The 26,034-nt window shown below is 36.6% G+C and overlaps 2 protein-coding genes and 1 pseudogene across 4 annotated transcripts in view; 1 reads left to right on the top strand and 2 right to left on the bottom strand.

Annotated features, from left to right (window-relative positions):
- Positions 1-1,053: 1,053 nt before the first annotated feature.
- On the bottom strand, positions 1,054-4,800 carry LOC110421979 (inorganic phosphate transporter 1-4 pseudogene; annotated as a pseudogene). Of its 2 annotated transcripts, none has more exons than XR_016351523.1 (2): positions 4,551-4,800; positions 1,054-2,967 (listed from the first exon to the last, which is right to left on the bottom strand). The product of XR_016351523.1 is annotated as an inorganic phosphate transporter 1-4 pseudogene, transcript variant X1 (transcript). The 2 variants fall into 2 exon arrangements; XR_016351524.1 differs by lacking the exon at positions 4,551-4,800 and adding an exon at positions 4,410-4,542.
- A 5,315-nt stretch (positions 4,801-10,115) lies between these two features.
- LOC110421834 (serine/threonine-protein phosphatase PP1 isozyme 2-like) lies at positions 10,116-13,657 on the bottom strand. Its single transcript, XM_021435522.2, is given in 5 exon segments — positions 10,116-10,502; positions 10,504-10,521; positions 11,297-11,518; positions 11,604-12,163; positions 12,949-13,657. Coding segments are annotated over 5 exon segments (1,026 nt in total). The 5' UTR covers positions 13,124-13,657; the 3' UTR covers positions 10,116-10,451.
- A 7,700-nt stretch (positions 13,658-21,357) lies between these two features.
- LOC110421497 (uncharacterized) overlaps positions 21,358-26,034 on the top strand; it is a 5,091-nt gene continuing 414 nt past the window's right edge. Inside the window, exons 1-3 of the mRNA XM_089784423.1 lie at positions 21,358-22,404; positions 22,618-22,648; positions 25,425-26,031. Coding sequence (XP_089640549.1) covers positions 21,381-22,404; positions 22,618-22,648; positions 25,425-26,031 — 1,662 coding nt within the window. The 5' untranslated portion in view covers positions 21,358-21,380. The remainder of the gene's footprint in view (positions 22,405-22,617; positions 22,649-25,424; positions 26,032-26,034) is intronic.

Here is a 26,034-nt window from a genome sequence, read left to right as displayed (position 1 = left end):
TGGAACGAACTAGCTTTTGCCGTACACAGGATTGTGTGCTCTTATTCATAGAGATAACAAAAATTATTCCTATTCTTTTCCTTTATGTTACTCAAGGGAAAATTTTCTATAATTCTGAACTGCTACAGGAACTTCATTACAAAATCAAACACTCCAATCCAACCCAAATAGTTGGCTTTTGTTAAAACTATAATTTATTCTTTTCTTTTGTACACGACACTGCAATATATTTCAATAAACATGTCTTTCTAGTGAAGGGATATTTAATTTAGGGATAAAAAATCCCTTATTAATTTATAATTAATGCTTATTAAACATGACAACAATCATTATAATTTCCTTCAGGCTTCAAACAAGCAGCTTTTATTATCAACGTTAATGTAATTCGTTTTTGCAATGGATTAGCTGACAGGACTTCAAAGTCAATGTACAGACAACAACTTGTGAAGGGAAGTGACCCCTACCTCAAACTGGTCCCAAGAACCCATGATATAAACCAAATTGATCAGAGAATGGAAACCCATTCCGACAAAGGAATAGTTTATTCATTTTGGAAGTAGTAGAGCTACTGTTTTGGTCCCATCGCCCATGGCCAGAAAGTCAAAAGTTATGGCGTGTTTTTTCTTTTGTTTTTTTTTTTTAAATAGTATGATGAAAGTCAAGAGCCAAATTCAAAATAATAAAATCCTTAACAAAGCATTATAATAAGTTAGAAAAGGGGATGGATGTGGCAAAAAGAAAGGGCAATTAATTACAGGCTGAGAATCTTTATTTAAAAATTTTTTTGGGTTAAAAAAAGGGCAGAGTAGGTAGTTTCATTATCATATAAGCTTTTTTTCACTTTTTATTATTATTTTCTTTCTGTTGACATGAACTTAGTGCCGCTTAATAAGAAAATTAAGGCTTGGGAGTTAAGAGGGGTGTTTGACATGTTCAGTTGCTTAATCAACACTCGGGACTATGCCAGAGAATACAACAAAATAGGAAGTGGTTCTTGAATTTGGATGCAGATTGAGCAATTACCAGACTCATCTTTGATATATAAAAGAAATATATCAGATAAGAATAAGGAGACAAATTTATTTCAAAATCCAGTAGGACAGATGAACAAAATATATTACAAAATCAGAACAAATTTAGTACATGGTGTGTATATATAGTTGTACTAGGATCATAGCTTTTCCTAGCCAATATATATCATTATAACATCTTTCTCAAAACCAGGAATTTTAGAAAGCCAACAAGAAGAAGTTAAAATGTCACTATGAAACTCACACATAATAAGAACTGCTGTAATTAACTTTGCTCAAATCACAGAGGAACAGTCCTAGTAGGACCAGTTTGTAGTTCTGTCTCACCTCCTTCACCCTCATTCTCACCTGTTAACTCCTCAAGTGATTTACCCTTGGATTCAGGCACCAAGAGAGTAAATAACATTCCGAAGAAATTGATGACCCCGAGCATAATAAGTGAGTATCTGATTCCAATGCCCGTTGGGTAGCCTGCATCTGTCTTGGTCGGGTCTGTGCTTTGAGCAGCATATAAGAACCCAAATGCACCCACAATGGCACCAGCTTTACCTGCTGCGGCTGATATACCATGACAGGTTGACCTTAGCCTTGCAGGAAAGATCTCAGCTGGGACAACAAATGTCGTAGAATTGGGTCCAAAATTGGCAAAGAAAAAGGTTAGGGAATACATAATTACGAAACCGATTCGGTTGGGTTTCAAGGTCCAATGATGGTAAGGTATGGCAAGAGCAAACATGAAAACTGTCATGAAAAAGAAACCCATCAATTGAATTGTAAACCTTCCAATAACATCAATGAAAGCCACTGTGAACCAATACCCCGGAACGGTACTGAATAGGGCGATTAATGTTTGTGCCTTTGCAATCTTGTAGACCTCATGGATCGCATTCATGGTTGCAGCTGGAGGAATCCATCCAATTCCGCTGAAGATATCCTTTTGGAATAGATTTTGGCTGTAAAAGGCAATGTCCAACAAGAACCAAGTGGAAGTAGTTCCAAGCAAATGAAGTCCATGGCGCTTCAAGAATTCCCTAGAAAACAAGCCAAAGGAATTTGCTTGATTTTCTGTTAACTTTATCACCTTATCTTCTTCTGCTTCAAGATCCACATTCAACACCTTTGACATGTCTGCTGCAGCCTGTTTAGCATTCTTGGCAACAAGGGCAGTGTAACGAGCAGTTTCCGGCATCTTCATTCGCCAATAATAAGTAATAGCAGCAGGGAATGCACCAAACATCAGAATTATGCGCCAAACATAGTCAGCCTGAGGCACAGTTGAGGCTGCTGCATTGACAGAGTAGGCAGGAGCCTTGAATGCACGATCAAAGGATGAAGAGACAACAAGAGCCACAATTCCACCACCCAAAATCCCAAACCCTTGCATTGCAAACACTGCAGCGATAAATGCTCCACGAGTCTTTTTGTTAGAATATTCAGACATGATTGTGGCCGAAAGAGGATAGTCACCACCAATCCCAAAACCAAGCCAGAATCTGAAGAAACAAAGCGTAGCCATAACACCCTTTGGACTGCTTCCAAATGACAGCCCTGAGGCAATAGAGCACACAACCATGAGGATCAAAGTTATACCATAGACCTTTTTCCGGCCCATTTTGTCACCAAGCCACCCAAAAAACAGCTGGCCGGTTAAAGTTCCAACAAAAGCGACCCCAGTCACAGCAGCTGCAACATTTGGAGGTAATGTGCCAGGCTTTGGTGCACCATCAACATGGTAGTATATACGGCCTAGTAATTTGGTGACTAAGGAGATGCAAAACAGATCGTATGCATCAGTGAAAAATCCCATCCCTGCGATAACAATTGCAGTGAAATGATACCACTGTGTCTTGGCTGCATCCAGTGCATTAAGCACTCCCAACTGTCCTCTAGCCATGGCTGGATATTGCAAATTATGGTATCAACCTCTTCCACAGTCCTGCATTAGAACAATTGGGATATCAATGGAAATTGGTAATGGATGGAAATGATCAATTATATCTTGTCATCGTCAATAAATGAATTTAGCACCAAAAAGAAAAGAATTTTTCTGGAACTCTTTTGCTCAAAAGGATCACTGTAGGGAAGGGCTGATTCCATGGGCTATTTGGCAGCAGCTAAGCTTTGCAGAATTTCTTCTTAATTTCTTTCCTTGACTTCTTATTACCTTACATAATGGGTAATCACTCAATTCATGCCGACCAAAATATCAGCGAAGACGAAAGACTTCCCTTACGTTTACCTACTTTTGGCCCATTAGAGGACAAAGCATGATGAGATTCCTGTTTTTCTTCTCCTATGCAGACTTCAACAAGTTTCACAAATTCTATCTAGATAATTAAGAGTGTACAATAGGAGAAATTACATAGTAGTACTATTTTATTTCAGATCACCAAACCCGTGGAATTGATTGTCTGAGAAAACCTTATTTGTTTCATGGGAAGTAGGATGGACGACCTTGACCCCACATTATAGTTAATAAAGTAGTATTACCCAATTCTTCCATAACCAGTAATTTTTAGTCAATGAGTCTTTAAATATCACTATCCAGACAACGTTCTATTGCTATTCCAGGTCAAGACAGCCTGTAGAAAAAATTGCAACTAGGACCAACTCTTGAAAGTGACTAGATGAAAAACATATTGAGATGGAAAAACTCATAAGCTTATATTATTAGGCCGCCTTGCAATTCCAGAAGATCAATGCTTTTGGGGTAAAAATCGAAGTTTGAAATCTTAAGACTCAAAAAATTCAAATTTCCAGCTCATGTGTACTGCTGCATGGTCATGGACTACTATGCAAAACCAGACAGTCTCACCCACCACCTAATAAGGAACAAAAAGGGAAAACCGTCCTTTTCCTTGAACTTCTTAGTTCTTACCATGGAAAAATAAGCAAACTCAACCGTAGTAAGGAAGGTCATTCCAACCTGAACTTAGCTCCTGTTTTTGGAGGGTGGGAATGGAGTTTCCATAAAGATTTTATAGGAAATCCTTGAATTCTTGTATTACTCTACAAAAATGGACGATGGATAAAAAAAACTAGTTGCAGAAAGCCAGAAATAGATTTCTCTTTCCTCCTTCTACTACCATCTTTGTGGAGTTTTGGGCACAAATTAAACAACACTAGAGATTGAAAAGAATTAAACATAAAGCACTAATCAAACTCAAGAAAATTATGTCTACTGCAGTTTATTAATTTCTTTTCTTTATAGAAGAAAAGAAAGGAAATCCATATGAGAAAAAGGTAATAGTACGGGAGTTCTGTCAGTGAATGGCGCCTTTTCAAGAAGCCTGCCCTACCATAATCAGTTAAAGTCCCTTTTTTTTTCAACATGAGATAAAAAACTACTGAAGGGTATCTACAAAGTGATAAAGGTACCTAAAGTTGTCCTGGAACATCTGCCAGAACTTCTATTTCCAATAAGCCAGGAACTGGAGAACTCTTCCTTTCATATCACAATCAATTATATTGAAAGAAAAAAGAGTTTCCAGCTTCACAAATTGCAGAGGAGACACTAACCTGTTTCCTGAACAGTGCTCTGAAGGATGATTAGGTGGAGACAAGAAGAGAAATTGTGAATGAAGTAAAGAGTGGTTGGCCTCTTAAATGGGAGAGAACTTCACATGACAGCATCTGGTGGAGGATATACCCTTTCTCGATTTTTTTTTTAAGTCAACTCTTTTACAAGCCTTCCCATCTTCTTTCTATACACTGTCCTTCTCAACGTCAACTCTCTTCATTTTTTTTCCTCGGATTTTTCCTCTCCATGATTGAACGACCTTCCTCTCCCATCCCATGAGATGCCAATTCCTTAGAGACAATGCCGCTGAACCACCCATAAACATGTGTCATGTCGATAATCCGACACAGATCGATGTGAACCTTGGGATCAGGGATGTGGTTCATATATGGTATGCCATGTTCTCACCGATGGGGCCCAAAGACATCACTTTTAGAAACAATATGAATCCAAATTTACTGTTTACAACTGTCTCTGTACATACAGTGAATGATGCAAGATGTGTAGTGCAAAATTAATTTACATTATCAAAACAGTGTTTTTTGGGGGATAATTGGATAATCACAGTTATGATTGTTCTTTTGGTTAAAGGTTGTGGTCCCAATTCGCAACCCTTATACAATTAAGTTAAAAAATTAGTGTTATTTGTACCAAAAAAATTAGGAAAAGGAAAAAAAAAACAAGAATTGTTTAGTGTCTCTCAATGTGCCAATTATTCAATTGTCATCCTCATTTTATTCTATATTGAGTATGTGGAGTTGTTAAGTATAGTCTAGATTATTATAGTACACAAAAGGGTACAAGCTATAGCTGCTGCCTATTAGGAGGATGGATAATGCAAGCAAATTGTGTAAGAAACAGGAAACCAGGTTATCTACTTTGGCTCAACTTATTACTGAAAAGAAAAGTAGGAGTGCCATAGAATTAACCTTTCTGGTCTTTTCCAGGGTTAGTGTCTATAATTTGCCAATAGAATAGCAGCATCAAGATCATGTTAATTTTCGCTAACAACACTTTTCTTTCTTGCTCCTTTCTCATTTATATTATAGATTTACCACTATAATTAGTTAACTTCTGATTTTTGGATTGCTCATTTGTATTATTAACTTGTTGAGTCATAGATGCAAACATATCAGAAGAACTCATTCACCTACTACACTAACCTTATGAGCAAAAACAATTCAAAATTAAAGATATAGCAAGTTGGATCACAATGTCAATTGGCAATAAGAAGAACATGTTTTGTCTAACGTATTTCGCATTTTATGGCAATGCTGGAAAGTAAAGAGTATTTTTTTGCAAGGTGCAAAGCTGATATGGGAAGTAAAGAATACATCATGGATATCATCATCTCGCAATGCGTGCAAAAGCGTAAATAAAGGCAGAGAGATACACTATTTGATGTTTTGAGGCAAAGAAAAGTCAACTGATTGCCATTTTCTTGAATCAATATCAGACGGAGAGATGAAAACAACAGCCACTTGCAAGTAGCCACTTGTGTGAAGCAACAATTTTTTTTTTTTTTGTCCAGGGATAGACTTGATGCTACATTTCATCTGCAAAACAATTGAATGATCATGCTAAATGTGAAAACAAGCCAGATTATGTTATTTGTTAGTCTGAATCCAATTTAGCCTGCTAGGAAAGCATTCAAATACATCAGACAGAACCGGAAAATGGACAATGAATTACTCTCCTGCCTCGGCTGTTGTCCTCTTAATTAATTATAGCTAAATTTATTTTGGAAACCTTCTGATTGAGGGGAAGTGTGGTTCTCAGTAGAATATTTGGTTGAATTAATCTTTCAAACTACAAATGTTTCCCAAACATTTCTTATCATGTCCTCAACAACTTGATGGACACCATCAAAGCTACAAACCATGAGTTCATTTTGAATTTAATTTCAGGGCTGCATGCATGCACCATGCTTGCCTTTGAGCTTCTGGCTTTGAATGATCATCATCAGGGTTCTACTTTAATTAATTAGTCCTAATTAATGCAATTTAATTTTTGTCAGAGCACAACTTGTAGCATAAACAAATGATTGCTTGATTTAGTTTCAAGCCGTATTTCTCTTACCAATGGATATGCCTAACCTATAGCCCAAGGAAAAAATGCACAGACATGACTCATCCTTATCATTTTCCATCTATAAAAACAGAACTATTGAAGAAGATTAGCAAGCTTTGCAGCAAATTGTTCACGCACGCAGCCTTGGGTTGTATATTGAGGTTAGAAACCCGCTGGCAGCCATTTGCATCACTTAAAAACAAAAAAAAGAAAATGGTAGAGGCAGCTGACCTTTCTGAATGAGCCTCCTGCTCCCTGAATAGATATATATGCAGCGGCGCCGGAACTTCATGCAAATCAAGTTTTGCTTATCACATTCATAACAATATTTGCCAATTTTTTTTATAACAATTTTATCAGATGTTTTTTGGTCAACACTTTATGATGTCGGATTTGCCTACTTTTATTTATTTTTGTGATACTTTGTGATCTCACGTTGAAAATAAAAGCAGTGAAATTCATATTAATATTGTGCTAATTTGATTAACTGTAGTTTTAATTCTCTGCAGGTTTCGATTATGACTGCAATTGTGGATATTTTAAGCGAAGGGGACTGCAAATTTGCAATACCCCATTTCATATCAAATTGGAATATTCCTTGTGATAACTCATATTAATGGTTTAATTAGTTAACACTTCAAATTTTCATTATGATAGTGACTAAAATATACAAATATGTATGAACTTAATTGCATTCACATGCCTATTTCCATGTATATTAATTATATTCGGACCATTCTGTTAATCTAAAATAATGTTGACCAACAAACTTTAATATATAATTCTTTTGAAATAAATTAAGTGATAATTTCATTGACTATCCAAAGGTAAAACCATCAGACTCAATAATGAGTTTTAATCTTTTGTTTGATATATTTTTTCATAATTTTATATCACATATCTAAGTACTAATGCATATCATCTAATAGTGAAAGATTATAATTTGCTAAAACATGTGCTGCCTCGTTGCCTACCAAAGCCTTGCATTTTGTTGCTCCCATCTGCTAGCATGAGAATTTTTTTGTTTTTGTTTTTTTGCTCAGTAGCATAGGGCTAAATAGAAAGCTTTGACAACTGCCGTAGCTTCCATAATACAAGCTTGAAAGGACTAAATTAATCCAGCTAGCAGCCCCACCTACTAGTTTTCATATTAGGCTTGCAGTCATAGTGTAAATGTTCCCTGAAAGCAAAACTCTGATTAAAATATAGAATCTGAGGTTATATGATTACTTTTATCGTACTAGATTAAAGTTATTAAAGTTAATTTAACTAAGATTCTAAGATTCATGTCCAGCCCAGTTTTGCCTATAAGAGTCCTGTACGGATGCGCAAAAGCTTATATGTTAAAGTCAAAAAGGCGCTCCTTAGTTTAATTTTTTTAATTTTTTAATAATTTATGTTGCTAACAAACCAAAAAAACAGTGTTAAAATGGAGGTATCAGATTAGTTAATTAATCAATGTAATTTGGTGCAAAATATTTGACCAGTGAGAACGGATGGATCATGCAGAGCTTTCGGCACCTTACAACTTATTTAAAGGATTCATTAATATAGGAGGAAGTTAACCGGCCTAGCCAGACCAAGACAATTGTCCTTCCCTCTGGTCGGTTTCCTAGAAACTCACCGGGAAAAGGATCTCAATGTCTACTTTCCTTTACAAATGAGTCCGACATAAATAGATAGATAGACAGTTAATGAGAACAGGAACTTACTTAAACAACCTTGTATTCACCTAAAAAAGTTGCCCAGATATACAAGTTTGGAACACAAAGTCAACAGCGGCAAGTAAACGTAAAGAGAACGCCAAATTAAAGAAAGGGAAAGCTCATGGGAATCAAGGTAGCACCCTGCGTGAAATTTCTCTTATGCTTTTCAATTCATTGTGAAAAGCACTTTGGTGGTCGAGAAACAAATGTAATCTCTTACTTTTGTCTATCAGCAAAAATTCTCTTCTAACCCAAACCTGACTCTCCAAGAGACGACTTCGAAAATTTCCCCACGCTTTACTACCACATAAACAATCAACTGATGTAACTAAAGGGGCAACCTTGCAAGCTGCGGAAACCGACCTTATGTTATTCTCCCCTAGGTGAGTCCTCAAAGGCTGTCTTAAAGGGGAGACTTAGACGTGAGATTCCTGCAGTTCTTTTGCGTGCCAGAAAAGCAAATGATTCCATGCCAAGGTCCAAAAGATGAGAGCCCTTTTATCTTTATTGTTTTGTCCAACGGACTTCTATCAGAAAAGGATCATGCCCAATGGATCACTTTGAAAATTTGTCACTCGTGCCTGTAAACAGGGGAATGTTATGGAATGGCAGCAAAGACAAATGGGATTGACCAAAACTTTTTTCCTAATCTGAACGAGTAAAGAACAAAAGTTGCACCAGTGAGAGTGCCTTGATTCAGTTGTATTGAGTTTCAGGACTAATCTATACTCTAAAATTTAATATGGCCTATGGTAGAGCCTGGACCTCTTAATAGTGTTGATTCAAGTGCAAGACTTTGATCAAAGTGGGGAATGATAGTGCTACAGTTGGAAACCGGATTTCTTTGATTTGAGACTGAAATATAAACATGGTCTCATCTGCTCCGGATGGGGCGAGTGGGCTTAGGTGATGTAAGTTTTAAGTCTCATGTAATAATGGCAGAAGCCCATGCATAATTGCATATGGATTATTTTGGTGAGAACTTGAGTTACTCGATTTTTGCAGCATTAACAGCCCATGGCTCTACTACAGTTAGGGCCCCAACTTCAGCTGAAGTTGGATCAAGCTTCAATTTACATTTGTCAAAGCACATGAAATAAAAATGATAAAACCCTTTCAGGTTTCAATATAACAGCTAACGATCGGTGACAACATCATAGAAAATCCAGGAATGTGGATTGAGGAAGCGGTTTAAAATTTGCATTGCCTCATATGTTGGATTGTTGCAATTATTTTTATGTAAGAAACGAGAACCATGTTTCTGGGCTTACGTTCTGTTCTTTTTTTCATTTTCCTTCCTTGCTGCGTTTCTAGTTTCCACACTGTACTTTTTATTTGTCCTGGTTGTTTGTTTTACCCACGGGTTGTAGTCTTTTCATGTCTTGGATGATCCGAAAGAAGCAACAATTCCAATTCCAATTCCAAAGAGTTAAAAGAGCCTTCTGTTTTTTCCTTACAACAAGTGGCAACCCTCCTCCTGCTCCGGCTCCTGCAACCATAAAATAAGAGAAGTACTCCCAATCATATATATTTTCATCTTTAACAAGAGTGGAAGTCCATTAATGCCAAGCAATAGAGCGACTGTGATACAGTTTAACCCTTAAAAGACTATAGCAAGAGCCTAATGCAAATAAATTTGACAGACCATATTTTATAAGACGAGTGCCAAATGAGTTGTTGAGAGAAAAAAAAGGGATGCCCAAAGTCTGCCACAAGTATGTATTAAGCTAATTTAAATGCAATGAGTTGCAACATCAGCAATTCCCAAGATCATGGAGCATTTGGATATCCAACCCATGCATAAACTCTCCACTGTGCTTACATTTTCCATCCTTTCACTATAATACAACTAGAGCAGCCTGACCAAAGAGGCTGAGCAAATACAAAGATGAAAGAAGAGGGAAAAAAGAGGACTCAGTTAGACCATGTTGAAACTGATACACAGGGGTGAACGCAAACCAAAAATTTACAGCCTCCAATAATTTTGCAGGTGGAGGAAACATGTTTGCATCCCCAGATGAAAAACAAAAGTTGCAAAATATTTCTTCTTCATCAAAATAAAACTCCTAGAATAATCACCAGATTTCTAGACTGCTATTTTTGAAATCTTCCATACACCTTTGATCACAGGCAGCAACCTCCTTCTGATATCTCCATCAGTTCAAACACCATATACCTTTGCTCCAAGAAATGACTGAAAAACAAAAATTTAAGATGTTTAAAGAAATTGATGCGAATTTCCACAAAAGCACAGAGTTAAGGAAACTATTGATACCCTGGGCAACTTTTCAGCTAACTTTTTACCAGAATAAGGAAATGAAGGCAATTTTTAGAAATGAGATACCCTGTAGTTGAGTCCTAATTTTAAAAGAAATGTTCAAAGCGCCTGGTGAAACAGTTCATTTCTCATCAAATCTGAATATTAGGCCTTTGAAGGTGGAAAGCTACAATGAGTAAGACGAACTAAGAATTCAGGGGACAAGTTATTCAGACATGGAATTTTATTAGTGAAAACAAGCGAGGGCACCTGAAAACAAAGTGCCAAATTTTGAAGGCAAGAAGTTTAATATGGACACGGGAATATTTTGAGTATTCAAGAACAATAAGAAAATCCCCAAAAGAAAAGAAAAAGAAAACCATCAAAGAAACTTAACAAAGAGAATTAACAATTAAAGTTCAGAAGAAAGAATAAGCTCTGTGCCAAGGAAATTCCAAGGAAAGGAAGCTGGAAAATGTATTAAATGATCATGAGGATAGAACCTTCCTGGTTTCTCCCCAGCATTGCTGACTCTCTTTTCTTCATTGGAAATTAGCTAGATTATGGATATTCAAACAATGAGTTTGGCTCCAAGATGCCCCAACAGTTAGACAACATGCTTTCACAGGTTACTGTTAATGTCCAAAGGAACAGGAATGTGAAGATAAGATTCATGTATTTGAAGCAATATGGGCAAGGATATTCAATATACCTTGATTCTAGAGGGAGTAGTAGAAGGCTTTGTTGGAGTTAAGGTTCCAAAGCCAAACTTCGGTTTCTTATCTGCAGGCTTTAATATTTGGAAAGAACACATTAATGTCTCATCCACGCTCATCATGGCAGCAGCATTGTCAAACTCTCCGCAGTAATTAGGTGCTGAAAATATGGTTACAAGTTGCCTATTGGCAAAGAATTCATATCCATCTTCAACAACCTGCGATAGATACCAGTTGATGAGAGAAAGGAAGCCGAGCTATAAGAATTTAGCAGCAAATGCTTCATGTAAAACGTATTTAAACCTGGTGTGCACGACATATTAAATCAAGATCAAGCTTCTTGAGGCAATCTATCACCCTATCAGCACCAAACGTATAGGAAACTCCCCTATCATTTGGCCCCCAGCCCGGAATGTCTTTACTAGGATCAGACCATAGGAGATCACATAGTAAGCCAGATTCTGGAACATCAGTAGGCCTCTTTAAATTTCTAATCTCGTCCAAATTGCGTAGCTCAGGCGAAAGTCCCCCATGCATGCAGAATATCTTTTCATCAATCAGAGCAGCCACAGGCAGGCAGTTGAAACAGTCGGTGAATACTTTCCAGAGCCTGACATTGAATCTTCTCTTACACTCATCATAAAATCCATAGATACGATTCACAGAAGCAGATTCGTGGTTGCCCCTGAGAAGGAAAAAGTTTTCAGGATATTTTATTTTGTATGCAAGGAGAAGGCATATTGTTTCCAGGCTTTGCTTTCCACGATCTACATAATCCCCCAAGAATAAGTAATTGGCACGAGGAGGGAAACCACCATTCTCAAAAAGCCTCAGGAGATCAGAATACTGACCATGAATATCTCCTGGATCATGAAAAGAAGCAGTACATAAGACATAAGTTCAGTATAAGTGACTTATGGGAGAGTAATATGCCTCTTCAGCATTTCAACGAGTGAATCCCCTGGTTTAGCCCTCAGTATAGAACTAATAAGCTTGGGAACTGCCAAGCACAATATATGACCAAAGTTTCAAACATTGATTTGCAGCAATAACGTGATCTCTCAAGCCAAAATCAATAACAGTCAACATAAAGCACTGAACAGAGAACAACTGAAAAGCCCTGTCCCTTGTTTAAGGTTTGAAGGTCACACATTGCAGATGATCTAAGTGCATTCAAATTGCCAGCACAATCTCCCAAGTCAGAAGCCAGAATTTAACAAAACAGCAAGGTTCATACTTTATGTGTCAATTATATAATAATAAAGTATGAACTACGAATCGAAACCCTACCCAAACATGACAATAGTAGCTGCCACCCTGCAATATAATTATTAAACCTGGCAAAAGAACTTCAAGCCTGACTCCAAAAAAACAGATGAAAACACATCTGAAACTTAAATTCATCCACATCCATCACTCAAATGAAGAATTTATGGACATATTCATCATCATTCAACACTCCAACATATAAGAAAATAAATTTAGAACTTTTCAGAGATAAATCACCCAAGTCACATCTAACACAAGAAATTTCCAAATTCAAACTCATAAACTGGTAGCAACCAACTGCGAAAGAATCAAATTTAACCATAACTATGAAGAGAGAGAGAAACTTAAAATTGAAAAAAAACAGAGTAAAAGAAGATACCACAGATCTTAATTGGTGCTTCAAGCTCTAGAAGAATGGGCTGCATCAAGAAGATATCTTTAGAAACCAGACAAAGCTGCCTTATTTCAGACTCGGAAAGCTGCACTTGCTTCCCCGGTTTCCCTCTAACTTCAAGCAACCTATTGATTATACCATCAAGAACTCGACGTTCCATAGCCCAACACCTTCCTCCTCTTATCCTCCAAAAAAAAAACTGATCAACTCCTTGGACCAAACAAGAAAAAGAAGAAGAAACAAGAAAGAAGAAGAATAACAGAAAGCCAAGAAGATAAAATAAAAGGCAAAGAGAAGGAATAAAGAAACAAAGAAGTCCACCACCGCCTACATGCTACGATCTTCTAATGAAAGTGAAAGAGAATATTTTGAGAAGGAAAGAAAAATGGGAAGTTCTTTTTTTTTTTTTAAACATGGAATGGTCGTTCTTGGTGCGCGGGGCTTTTTCCATTTATGTTCTTTATTTCTTTTGGTTTGCTTTTCTTGTTCATGCAGAAAAGAATGGTTGGTTGGTACCCTTTGGATTTAAAAGACAGCCACGAGAATATATTCTTGGTGTTCTTTCTTTTACAAATAATGAAATATAGAAAGGGAATGATGAGGAGAATAAGAAGAGAAGGTGTGGAGAATAGAAAAGAGATGATCACTCAAATGAAAAACAACAGAGAAAGCAAAAGAGTGTGCAAAGTAGGTGAACGAATGGACCCCCAATGGGAGATGAGATGAAGGAGGGTGACGCGTCAAAATGGGGAAATCGATTTGACTTGTTTAGGACGTTGAGGTTAGGGGGGGAGAGTAGGGGCAGGGAGGCTTGGCTTTGAAACCACGGGGCGGCAGAAACAGGTAATTTGGGCAACTTGCAAAAGCAGCACACAGCACACCAAAACGTAGCACGGAGCCGAGGGATTCCATTGTTTACTGGTTGTCGTTTGTTTTGATTTATTCCAATATGAGGCAAAGGAAGGTTGCCAACATGTTACATCTGTTGGAAATGTGAATTCCTTTTGTTTATTCTTATCACAAAAAGATGACTTCATTTAATTTTTCTAATTTTCAGAATGACTTTTTCAGTCAAAGGTTGCAAAACCTTCGCCAGAAGAACAAAAACTATAGTAATCTCAGCCCAATAAAAAATCCCTTTGAATAAAGTGGTCTAAACTGATTCAACTCAAATTGGTTAAGTAATTAGTAATCTAGCCTGCTCTTTTGTCTTCTCCATACTTCTCACAAGCTAATAGGTATATGAATGTCTTTTCATTTCATTAACTTTCTTTAGACTCTAAATTTGTGCAATTCACCCAGGCAAGCTACAAAAAATGGTCAATTTCCTTGAATTGTTAGCTATGCCAACAGATTCCTCTTGTTTTTCTAATTTTTTTAGTATTCTTGAAGCTAAATTTTGATTAAATTAAGTATATGATATATCTGTATCAATTTTTTTCCCTTCCTCATTGACTTTGTTTGTTAACTATGTTTCAGCACTAGGGTTACGTCATTTAACAATAAGTTAATTTATTTTTAAGGTTAGATTAGGATCATAGAGACTATGTCTATATTAAAAAAGGGGTGTATCATTGTCTTATCAAATGCATATATATCTTGGTCAAGAGATACAAGTGGGAAGGAAGACAAATAATGAATCGCAATATGAGTAATCACATCTATCTTTCTTTTTTTAGTGATTTGCAGTTGTCAAACACAGAATCAACAAGGCATCGGAAAATACCATTATTACCTATTGATTTCAGTGAGTCATCGAATAAATTAACTTTTGTTAATAATGATAACATTTTCATCAAGATTAAAAATGTTTTAAGGATGACTTCGAATAGATAAGAGCTACAAGTGCCAAGTCGTAAAAGCAGAAGGAAAAAAGTATGATTTGAAATTTATAATTATTTTAAGCAAAAAAGTTGATAACATATACCATTTTACACTAAGAAAGTTGATTTTGTGGACAGTGGTTTCCTTTCCCTTAGGTAAGCTGATTTGATCAATGACAAACTCCAACAAATAGGAGCAAAAACTATGATAAAGGAAACTATAGTAAAAGGATTTTTTTTATGAATTAAAATCAGATAAATGAATAATATGGTAGATGGCATTACAATAAATTTGGGTTTCAATTACTCTTTTTTTTATGTAATGAAATCTTGTCATAGATTTTTTGGGGGGAGAGAATAACCCTTTGGTTCAATCTTCCCAAAAGTGTTGCTGCTGAGGAGGGGAATAATTCTCTTGCAGGAAAGGCCTTAATCCCACGCCAAGATGATGACTCTTCATGGCTATTCCCACCACTTTCATTTCACGTAGCATCTATCGCAAAGAAGCCATTGTCGTACGGATTATTTTGTTGATAACCATAAAAGGAAAAAAGAAGTGCAAGTCTGGCCTGCAATTGGTAAGTGGACATGCTGTTCTAGTCAATTGGCTGGGCTTCAGTTGGAAATTTAAGCTCCATCGGTATCCAGCTGGTCTACTTTTTCAATGCTCTACAGATCGAGCATCATTCTGGGCATTCGTGATCCATTAATGTAAACACCCATGTGACCCAATCCTCGTTTTGCACCATCATCGAAGAGACGAGAGGCGAAGAGATGCACTCAGAAACATACTGGCGGGTGTTATTGCTGCTTCTTGGGGCGCTGCTCTTCACCACTCAATTATTTGTTGATCACACCCCAGACCCAGAGGCCTCCAGGCTCCAGCGTAGGAAAGTTGTTTTGAGCAAAACTCACTGACACTAACCCTGGATGGTAAACCTAATAGGCCACCACCAACCTTACTTGATGAAGAGGAGAAGACAATATTCCCCGAATAGAAGCCACGGCCTGGACACAAACCTCCTGTTAAATATGTGTTGAAGATTTACACAAACCCATTGGAAAAACCACCCCATCAGCCTCCCAACATCAAATCAACTACTTAATTATTATACAGAAATAGAATCAATGATGTAAATCTATGTGGGGTAGAAATTAAGAGCTGCGCGCTAGTGATTATCGATCCGAACCTTGAATTTACTATACAAGGATCGGTTTCCTTCTGGTACCAAGGTGCTTCTAGTAACGGTAGCTATTGTACTTTGTTTGTAACAGCTAATAATCATGGACATGCATTTTACTTTTATTGTATAAAATTTGTTGTTCATATATAGCTATGGTGCCATCGAGAAAAATTTTCGGAGTATGGGTAAATCTTGAAAATATTTTTGAAAGAGGAGAAGAGATTAGCCGGAAAATTTATCGCTTACATGTGTCTTTCAGTGTTTTACCTCATTCAACAGCGTTATTAATCCTTTTCTCAAGCCATATCAATCAAACACACACGTTTCTTAGGTTTTTTTTTTTTAATATGGATGGGCTTGAGCAGGTAAAATTGGGCTTGATCTAACTTGGGGTGGATCCATTCAAATAAAAATCTCCTTTGTTAGTATTCAACCAGGGAAACAGAGGCCTCATGCAGAAAGACACATGTCGTGCAATTACAGGTCCTGATCCACTTAAATATACCACGTCAGTTCTTCCAAATCTGCGCCATCCTCTCTAGAGTCTTGGATCCAGCACTGCATAGGCCGAAAATATGCAATCCAAAACCTACTAGCTGGCGTGGCTCCTCCTTCTGGTCCTCTTCACTACTTCATCTCTTCATGATCGTTACCGCATCGGCAAGCCGTCAATAATTCCCAGTCGGAGACCGGCAGAGGAGACTAGTCTTGCTGAACAAAACTCACCAAACTTGGACAGTGGTAAGCCAACAAGTTCAGGGCTAGGGCAAACTCCTCCAAAGAAGCCACCCCGAGGGCCTCCGCTACCAAACTGAGAAATATATATAAGTTTATACATATGTGATATGTACGGTAGAAATAACAAAATAAGACAATTTCGCTCTCTTCTCTTTGAGTGCTGACTCAGTACTCAGTATGCTATCCATGCTTGGATCCTTGCCTTTCTGGTCGTGCTGCATCCAGTTTGATTGCTTTTCTTGTGTAAAATCTCCTCTGTTGTAACATATGGAAATTATGGTGTGTACTTTTTATACATGATGATTCGCCCCTTAATTTCTTCCCGCTGTGGATTTTTTCACCGTATTAGCAACATTAGTTTTTTGAAACAAGTTGGAAAGTATTAGAAGGATTTTAATATATATATATATATATATATATAAAGTTTCAAAATTATATTAATTAATTTTATCTATATATCGAGCTAATATTATTAGCCTCGATAGTACATACATCTTTTATGGAGTTAGCTTAATTTTTAAGTTTTTGGTACAAGTTTCTTTTTAAATTTTTAAAATAGTTACAATTCATAGGATGATACAATTAAGATTTTTTCTTTTAATTTGAAATATTTTGATATTATGATACTTCTTGGATTTCATCTCATTACTAATATTTGAGATTAACTTTTTCCTATCATTAAGACAATTATTCATTAATTATTTCTTAAATTTTTGAAATTAAAAAATGGCCATCGGATCAATGGATTATGTCGGTCAGGGCTTATGCTATTCGAATTGCATAAAAAATAATTACTACGAATACGTAAAGTGTTAGATTTTTTTTTATGAAATTAAAGTGTGGACTTACATTTTTTTTTTGTTTTTTATTAAAATCAAGTTCAAATAATTAGTTTTTAAAAATTGATAATATTATAATTTATTATATGATTTAATAAAATGAGTTGGACTTCAATATTAAATGCAGGCTCAAGACGGTAAACTTGTGTAAAAAAATTTAAAGCTTATAATAGGTAGAAGTAAAAATTCACTATATAAAATTATGGTTAGGTCTCCTCTCCTATCAATACACAACAAATCCATTAGAGGATTATTAAAAAATAAAAAAAAATCCTAGGGCATTAAATACCATCAATTAATCTAATTAGTATTGTTTTTGTTTTCTAATTATATATCAAGAATCAAATATAATTTTTTTATTTTAAATTTTAGTTATGTAAATTTTGAATTAGTATAAATTAATTATGTATAAAGTTTAACATAAAATTAGGCAATAAAAAAATATAAATGAGATTATCTCAAAAAGCAGTTAGACCAAAAAAAATGTTGAACTTGAAAATCTAGTTAGATTATATATATCATTAGTTTTGTTATCAGGCGTACTTCAAGCGAAATATACATATATAAAGAATGTGCTATATAATTAGCATGGGGACGTAAAATTATTAAGGTGAAAAACTAGGCTAATAATCATGTAATCTAGTTAATATTTTCTGAAAACAACCTTAATATATTAAGCTATTAAGCTATCATTCATCAACAAAGTTTTATTTAAAGCAAAACTCAATATTTTCCTTTAATTTTTGTGATGGAGACTTGCCAGTTTATGATATACTAACATATGGAAATTAAATAAAAAGATACGCAAAAAGTCTTGAGAAAAGAAAATCCGTCATGGTTATGTATGCTTATCGAAATTGCTTTATTTTGAATTGTCTTTTTCTGTCCATTTTTTCTCAAATCATCGAGCCATCACACTGTGAGATGGAAGAAGACAGTACAGCTTAAAATTACAAACAATTTGACTAAAAATTATTCTGAACGGTTGAATATGATAAGAAAAGGTCCGTGCATAATCTACTTTTAGTCCTAATTCTAATTGATGGAAATGTACATAACATCATGGACATGTTTGATTCGCGAAATAGATAAAAATAAATAAAATAATTATTTTGTAAAAATAAAATAAAATAATTATTACGTAGTTTGATACAATAAATTAAATAAGATAAGAATAGTTATTATGATACGTTACTGTGTTTGGTTGATAAAAACAACCTTAATAGTTATGTCTTGTAATATTTGTAGTTGTAACCCTTTTATGCAGGGGTGAAACTTTGCACAACCCTCAAAATTTTTAAAATCTTGTATATATTATATATGTTTTTATCTTTTTTTAAGTATATATTTTTTGTTTTAATGATCTCTTAAAAATTTTTATGTATTTTTATCTTTTTTAAGCTCCACTCCTGCTTTTATGTATTTGTTAAAACATTATCTTATTAACAGAATAGATGCCAAATTAATGTTTATGGTGAGAAGTTATTTCTGTGTTTGAAGATTCAATGTGGAATGGATCACATCACCTGACGATCGAGAGCGACTCGAGTCCAAAATACGCTGTGAAAACTAAGGAGAAATATGCTGCATGTTGAGGCCTGCAGAAGGCTGGTGAAGTAGGGAGATCCATCATGTGCCAAGGGAAGCAAATGAGCTTGCAAATCAATTGGAAAAAAATGGCGTTAAAAGGAATCAAACGCTATGGATGAACTTGAATGAAATGGTCGAAGGCAGTGATTGTCCTTGAGATAATTTACGTTTGTTTTTGTTGTTGTGACTTATTGCAAATGGCTGCTTGGGTGGCAGGGGCGGACCTACTCTAAACAAGTGATACAGGTGGTTGTGTATAGGGGACTTTTATTGCAAGTCTGGCCTACAACTGGGTAAGTGGACATGTTGTTTGAGCCAATTAGATGGGCTTCAGTGGGAAATTTAAGCTCGATAAGTATCCATCTGGGCTTGGACAAAGTCCATCAAAGCCTTGGCCAACATAAATTTTTATTTTAAGATTTCATATTTTCAAACTCTTTCCTTTAGCTGCCGAGCAAGCGAGAGGCCTTGAGAGATTTGATAAGATTATATTCCGTCACCATTCACCCAGTTGCCTGCCTCAGCTGCAACTCACGCCTACTAAAAGCCCAACATTTCAACTGAGTGGATTCCAGGCATCACTCGTATGATTGGAACAATAATGAGATAAACTTGGATCGGCGGACACCCGGCAGGCCTTCAGTGGAGGAGACTACTTCTGTGGAAACTCCACCAAACTTGGACCGTAGGGCAAGCTCCGAGGAAGCCACCTCGCACTCCACTATATATCAAACTGATAATATGTATATATATATAATATACGGTAGAAATAACAAAATAAGACGAGAGCATGCACTATCTTCTTTTTGATTTCTGTCTCAGTAATCAGTATGCAATCCCATGCTTGGCTCGCTGCCTTTCTAGTGCTACTAGTATTACAAAAGTTGGCAACCTTTCTTGGCTTGTAGCCAAAGCCAAAGGTTAACGAAATTCATTTATTTCGAACCGTCCTTTTCTGCCCATTTTTCTCAAATCATGCATCTAACGAATCGTGCCATTAAAATGTGAGATTAAAGAGTACATACTGAATGTTTTGACCAAAAGGAGCATGTCGTGGAAAAATCATATGAACGGTTGAATATAATCATACAAAGAAAAAGTTACACTTAGTAGGATAATTTCTGCATGTTGCGGCCCTGTGGGTGCGTAATCTACTTTTAATCACCTGTTAGTGTCATCTCATCCAACAGGGCTATGCCCATCCATATATATTAAAAAATTTCTCTTTGTATTTATTTTTTAATATAGATGAATTTGTTACAATGGGAGAGGAGAGCCAATAATAATGATTGGCATACATGTCGGTAGGAAGGAACGTGTAAAGACATGAATCTCGACAACCCAACTTCTGCACCAAAAGAAGTCTGCAATTTTTATATGATAATACTGGTAATATGGCAAAACGACAAATTAAGCTTGTAGTAACGCTCTCCAAGGAACTACCCCAAATCGAGATTATTATTCTTTTCTTATCTCTTTCTTGTAGTCTTTCTTTCCGTCAAGCCGAGACTTAGTGGGTGCATGACTTAATATTATTTTATGACAAAAGTTTGTAACTTTTCCAAAGTTTCGACAGTTCACACCGTTTTGTCAAAAATATCTCGAGAAAAAAACTACACTCCTGTCTAAAGGCATTTAATGGTTGCAATTAAAAAATGTGCAGACTGTTTTTACCTCTCTCGCTTTCTTCTTATTTCAAGCAACCATAGCTAGTTGATTTTGAACTTAGTTAACTAAAAACTGTGGCGTTTTTAGTCGTCTCACAGCTCGATATTGTATTTGATTTCATCAGAATTGATTACTGGGGCATGCCCTCATTCAAGATTTCACATTGAATCTTAAATCTATGTTTGTCTAAATTCTTGCCAAGGAGCTTGATGCATTCAATGTGAAGATCAAGCTCCGGTTATCGAATCTCTTTCTAAGCTTGGCTGGTTGTTAACTCTCCTACCAAAAGGAAATGTGAATGGGGAGCACTAGTAAGTTTGTCAAACATTTCAACCGGACATGGGACCCGAAGTCGGATCCATTTGCATTTGTATACTATCCTTGGAAAAGCATCTCTTGCTTTGAGGTTTATCTAGTGCACTATGAAATCAAGAATCTAGTGCAAAAGTAAAGGGCAAATGTAGAATTGCGTGAGTATGAGGTGACAACATAGCTCCAGCCCTTCCGTCCATTATAAAAGGGCACCAAGTGATCCAGTTTTGAACCACAGCAGAACCCAAAGTTCCCAAATTAAGATGTCTAAAGCTTTCTTGCTTCTGTTTCTCCTTGGAGTGGTGGTTCTTATGATCACCACTCCTTCTCTAGCTAATCAACCCCATGATAATGAGCCTTACAAGGGTAATGGAGGCAAGCCTTTCCCTGGTCAAAAGCCACCAACACACCCTGGTGAGAAAGGTAAGGGAAAGAAGCCACCAGTACATGGGGAAAAACCTCCTCACAGACACCTCCTGAGTGAGGATGTTGAGGACACACACAAACCTCCAAAAACCCCAGGCGGTAAACCACCCAAGGCTAAGGGAGAGAAGCCTCCACATGAAAATGAACTCCCCCATGGTAAACCACCCAAGAAGCCATTCCCTGGTGACAAACCGCCTAAGGGTAAGGGCAAGGAGCCACCCCATGACCACAAACCTCCTCACAGACGCCTCTTAGGAGAGAATGCTGAGGACTCCCACGAGCCACCAAGATTTTCCGGGGGTAAACCACCCAAGGGCAAGGGAGAGACGCCTCCACATGGACATGAATTGCCAAACGGTAAAGAACCCAAGAAGCCATTCCCAGGTGACAAACCGCCTACAGGTGAGGGAAAGGAGCCACCCCATGACCACAAACCTCCTCACAGACGCCTCCTAGGTGAGGATGTTGAGGACTCCGACAAGCCACCCAGATTTTCAGGTGGTAAACCACCCAAGGGCAAGGGAGAGAAGCCTCCACATGGACATGAATTGCCAAATGGTAAAGAACCCAAGAAGCCATTCCCAGGTGACAAACCGCCTAAGGGTGAGGGAAAGGAGCCACCCCATGACCACAAACCTCCTCACAGACGCCTCCTAGGTGAGGACGTTGAGGACTCGCACAAGCCACCAATATTTTCCGGTGGTAAACCACCCAAGGGTAAGGGGGAGACGCCTCCACTTGAGCACAAACCACCCCAAGAACGTCACCCAGGACAGGGAACTGAGGCCTCGCGCAAGCCACCGATCAATAAGTTGAAGCCAAAAGTGCCACCCTATAAACCACCCCACAAGCCTCCACACGGCAACTAAATTAATTAGTACCTAAAATTAGAAGATCATCAGCCTGATACCGCTAGTTTATCGCACAAATAAGAGCTGATGGAGAGTTACCTTTCATTAGTAGTCTCTAGCTAGTTACGTGTATATCCACGTTGGCCAAGTCCTATGCTTTATTTATTCATGACTTGGGAGGCCATGTCCATGGAGTTATGCAGATTGTACTTTGTTGTGTCAGTAACTCCTGCGTCGTCTATGGTTTATCTGTTGTTTGTATGATATGGATTTTCTACTTTATTCACTATTTTGGGATCTTCTGATTTAATTTTCGTGTTTCACCCACTGTGCTTTCGCCGCTTTCAGATTTTGGATTTTGGGTGGACAAAAAACAAAAGCTTGCACTCGTCGCCTTCCAAATGTTCCTATCGAACTGATGAAATTTTGTGAACTTTGACTGCCAGGGTATGATGGGAATTCGAAATATAATAATCTAAAATTAAACTGATGATGTTTCATATACAATCAAAGTAATCAATTTATTGCTTTTTTACCCATTTCCAAATTTACGCTGTTTTCTTTTTTATATATAAAGTATGCAATCAAAGAAAAATAAGTGATTCATTGGCTAGCTCGTTCCTCAAATCCCTGTTGAATTTTGAGGAAGTACGTAGAAATAGAAGAAAAACTCAACTACAGTTCTAAGAGACGTGGACCGTGACCCTGAGTCAAGACAAAAGGGATCGCTAGCGAACGTGTTGGCCGGTGACTCTGAGTCATTAGCTGGCCCGCAACTCCTTGAAGTTGACTTCAGTACCTCAGATTCTCAGGAGAACTTTCCCACCTTCCTTTCTTCTCTATTTTTTTTTTTGGTTTCTTTTTTGGCGTTTTGTCTTTATTTCTCTCCAACAGAGAGAGAGTCAAGTAGCTGAAAATTGAAATGAAAGGGGCCAACAATAAAAAAAAAATACCCAGCAGCATTATGCACGTTGTAAGTCTGAACTAGTTGAAAAAGCAGCAAAAAAAAAGGTAATTTCCTTTTACTTGTTGAATTGTTCCTAAAGATGCTAAAATTCCAAAGACAAAAATCTATAATGACCCAAGTGATCATATGTTCCAATTAAAGCTTTAATGCTATAGTATGGCTAGAAAAAAAATTGAAAAATAGTGCATGAATTTTTGTGTTCATTGCTAGAGAGATTCTAATAAAACACAATAATTATTTCAGTTAACAAAATGCGATTTTCTCCTGAAATTGAAGTAATTAAGAGATAAGAAAATATCTCGGTTAGTGGGTGATCTTAGGTGATAACGTGCAAATTGTCGACGTAAACACATCTATGACTCGATTTTGCACTATAATGATACTATGAAAAAAACTCTAAATTTCAACATATGCCATTAGACAATTTATGCAACATTATTAAATAACTCTTCAACTTGATTTTGGAGTACTATTTAATTTTGACCACTTCATACAAAAAAAAAAAAGGAAAATCAAAATCTAATATACGTTTGAATCTGTGGTGCAACATCCTATTCTACACCTCTTTGTTGTGATTAAAGGGATTTGATAAGTTAATTCACCATTTCGAGTAGGATTGCACTCCATTGAAATTAAAGGAGAAATATGAACAGAATCAACGTGCCAACACGCAGAAACAGAAGCACTAGGCAGAACTTCTTAAAATAGACGGAAGTTAATCACTTGGCTGCAGGCTTATTGTAAGGAAAAGAAATTAAATTTGAATGGACTAAATGTGCCAGGAATTTGGTTTTCCGTTTTCTCTCAATGGAAAACAAGAAAATCGCTTTGTGAGGAGCAAATTATTATGAATAACCTTCCTTAATAAAAGTATTTTAAAAATAATTTTTAAAATAAATTTAACTGTTTTTAATCATATTTAATCATGACTTGATAAAAATACCCTTAAAATTATTTTAAATAAATTAAACAATTCATCATAATTTTTCTCCATTTATGCTTCCAATTTCTCTCTCACAATCCTACTCTCTTTACTTTTATCGATTTCTCTCTTCGACATTTATCTGCTATGCTCAGCTCTCGAATTCTCTCTCTCATGCTTTTAGATTTCTCTTTCCTGTGCTTTCAAGACACCAAGCGATGGTTTTGATGTGCTTGGATGGATGGTTATTTAAAGAATTTGATTTTTAAGTATTTTGAATAAAATTAAAACTGTTGAAATGATCATAGATGTTTGAAATACCTTTTAATTGGATCAATTTGAGACCTAGACACCAATAAACTCAAGAATTTAAAATTTTTAAACCTAAGTTTTCAAAAGAATTTTTTTTATTTTTAGTCAAAATAGGTGTTTTAGATAATAAAATTTATGTTTTGATTTTTGAAAACATGTTACTAATACTTTAATCGGTGCCGAATTATAAAAAAAAAAGAAGAAATGAAAAGCGTTGAGAGGATTTAAAATTTTAGTTCGTAAGTAATAATAACATTTTAGGTATTAAAGTGTAATAAAATATTTTTAATATAGCGTGTAACAATATTTTCTCAACATAGAATTTAACAACAATATTTTTTCTCAACATGGCGTGTAACATTATTTTCAACTATTATACGTAAAATGTTTTTGTGCATGACGTGTAACAACAATATTTTTTTTAACATAATATGTAACAATCTAACCATAACATGTAACATATTTTTATATATGACGTGTAATAATAGTATCTTTTTTCAAAATGACGTGTAACATATTTTTGTACATAGCGTGTAACATCATGGCGTGTAATTTCATTAAAGATAATTTTTTCCAATTTAGTTAAAACCAATTAAAATTATCTTAAAAGTTATTTTTGATAATATTTTATCTTTAAGAATTATTTTAAAAAATGTGCCAATTTGTTAGCTTCTCTTCTTTTGAGCACTATGTGAACTGTGAACTGAAAATCTGTATTAATTAATTAAACAGTTAGCTAAAACTACAGACTAAGCTAGCTTGCCAAATGCTCAATGACATGAGTGGTGACGATAAAGCTACGCTTCCATCCAGTATAAATGGCCGCTAGTTGTTCACGTTCTTCGCCACAAAAACAAGCTACAGATTTTCCAATAACAATGTCTAAAGCTTACTTGCTTCTGTTTTTACTTGGAGTGATAGTGATGGCTCTTCTCACCACTCCATCCCCATCTCTTGCTTATAATGGGCCTCCCGAGGAAGACGAGCCATTTCCAGAGCGCAAACCACCAATTCTCCCTGGTTATGTACCACCAAAATTTATCCCTGGTGCTGAACCACTGCCACCTAAGAAAGAGGAGCCACCAATACGCCCAGGTGATAATAAGCCAGTACCCCAACGACACCTTTCGGAAGACGGCGGCGTTGAGGAATTGCACAGCTCACCCTGCAAGCCACTTGACAAACCACCAAAGGGCAAGGGAAAGAAGCCACCGCATGATGGTCATCACCCAGCGGGACACCTTCTGGCAGAGCAAGTACTTGAGAACAAAGAAGTGCTCCAGCCACCACGCAAGTTGCGTCCACCAGTGCCTCCACAAGAGCCACCTCAGGAGCCTCCACGTGGGCCACCCCACGTGCCTCCGCGTGAACCACCCCACCAGCCTCCTGACCAACCGCCCGTTGGGCCTCCACATGATGAACCACCACACCAGCCGCCT

Source organism: Theobroma umbraticum, unplaced genomic scaffold (genome assembly GCF_002168275.2).
Source record: "Theobroma umbraticum cultivar Fairchild unplaced genomic scaffold, ASM216827v3 scaffold_130.0, whole genome shotgun sequence".
Classification (NCBI taxonomy): domain Eukaryota; kingdom Viridiplantae; phylum Streptophyta; class Magnoliopsida; order Malvales; family Malvaceae; genus Theobroma; species Theobroma umbraticum.
The sequence above is the reverse complement of the archived record's forward strand: the minus strand, read 5'-3'. Positions and strand labels throughout refer to the sequence as shown.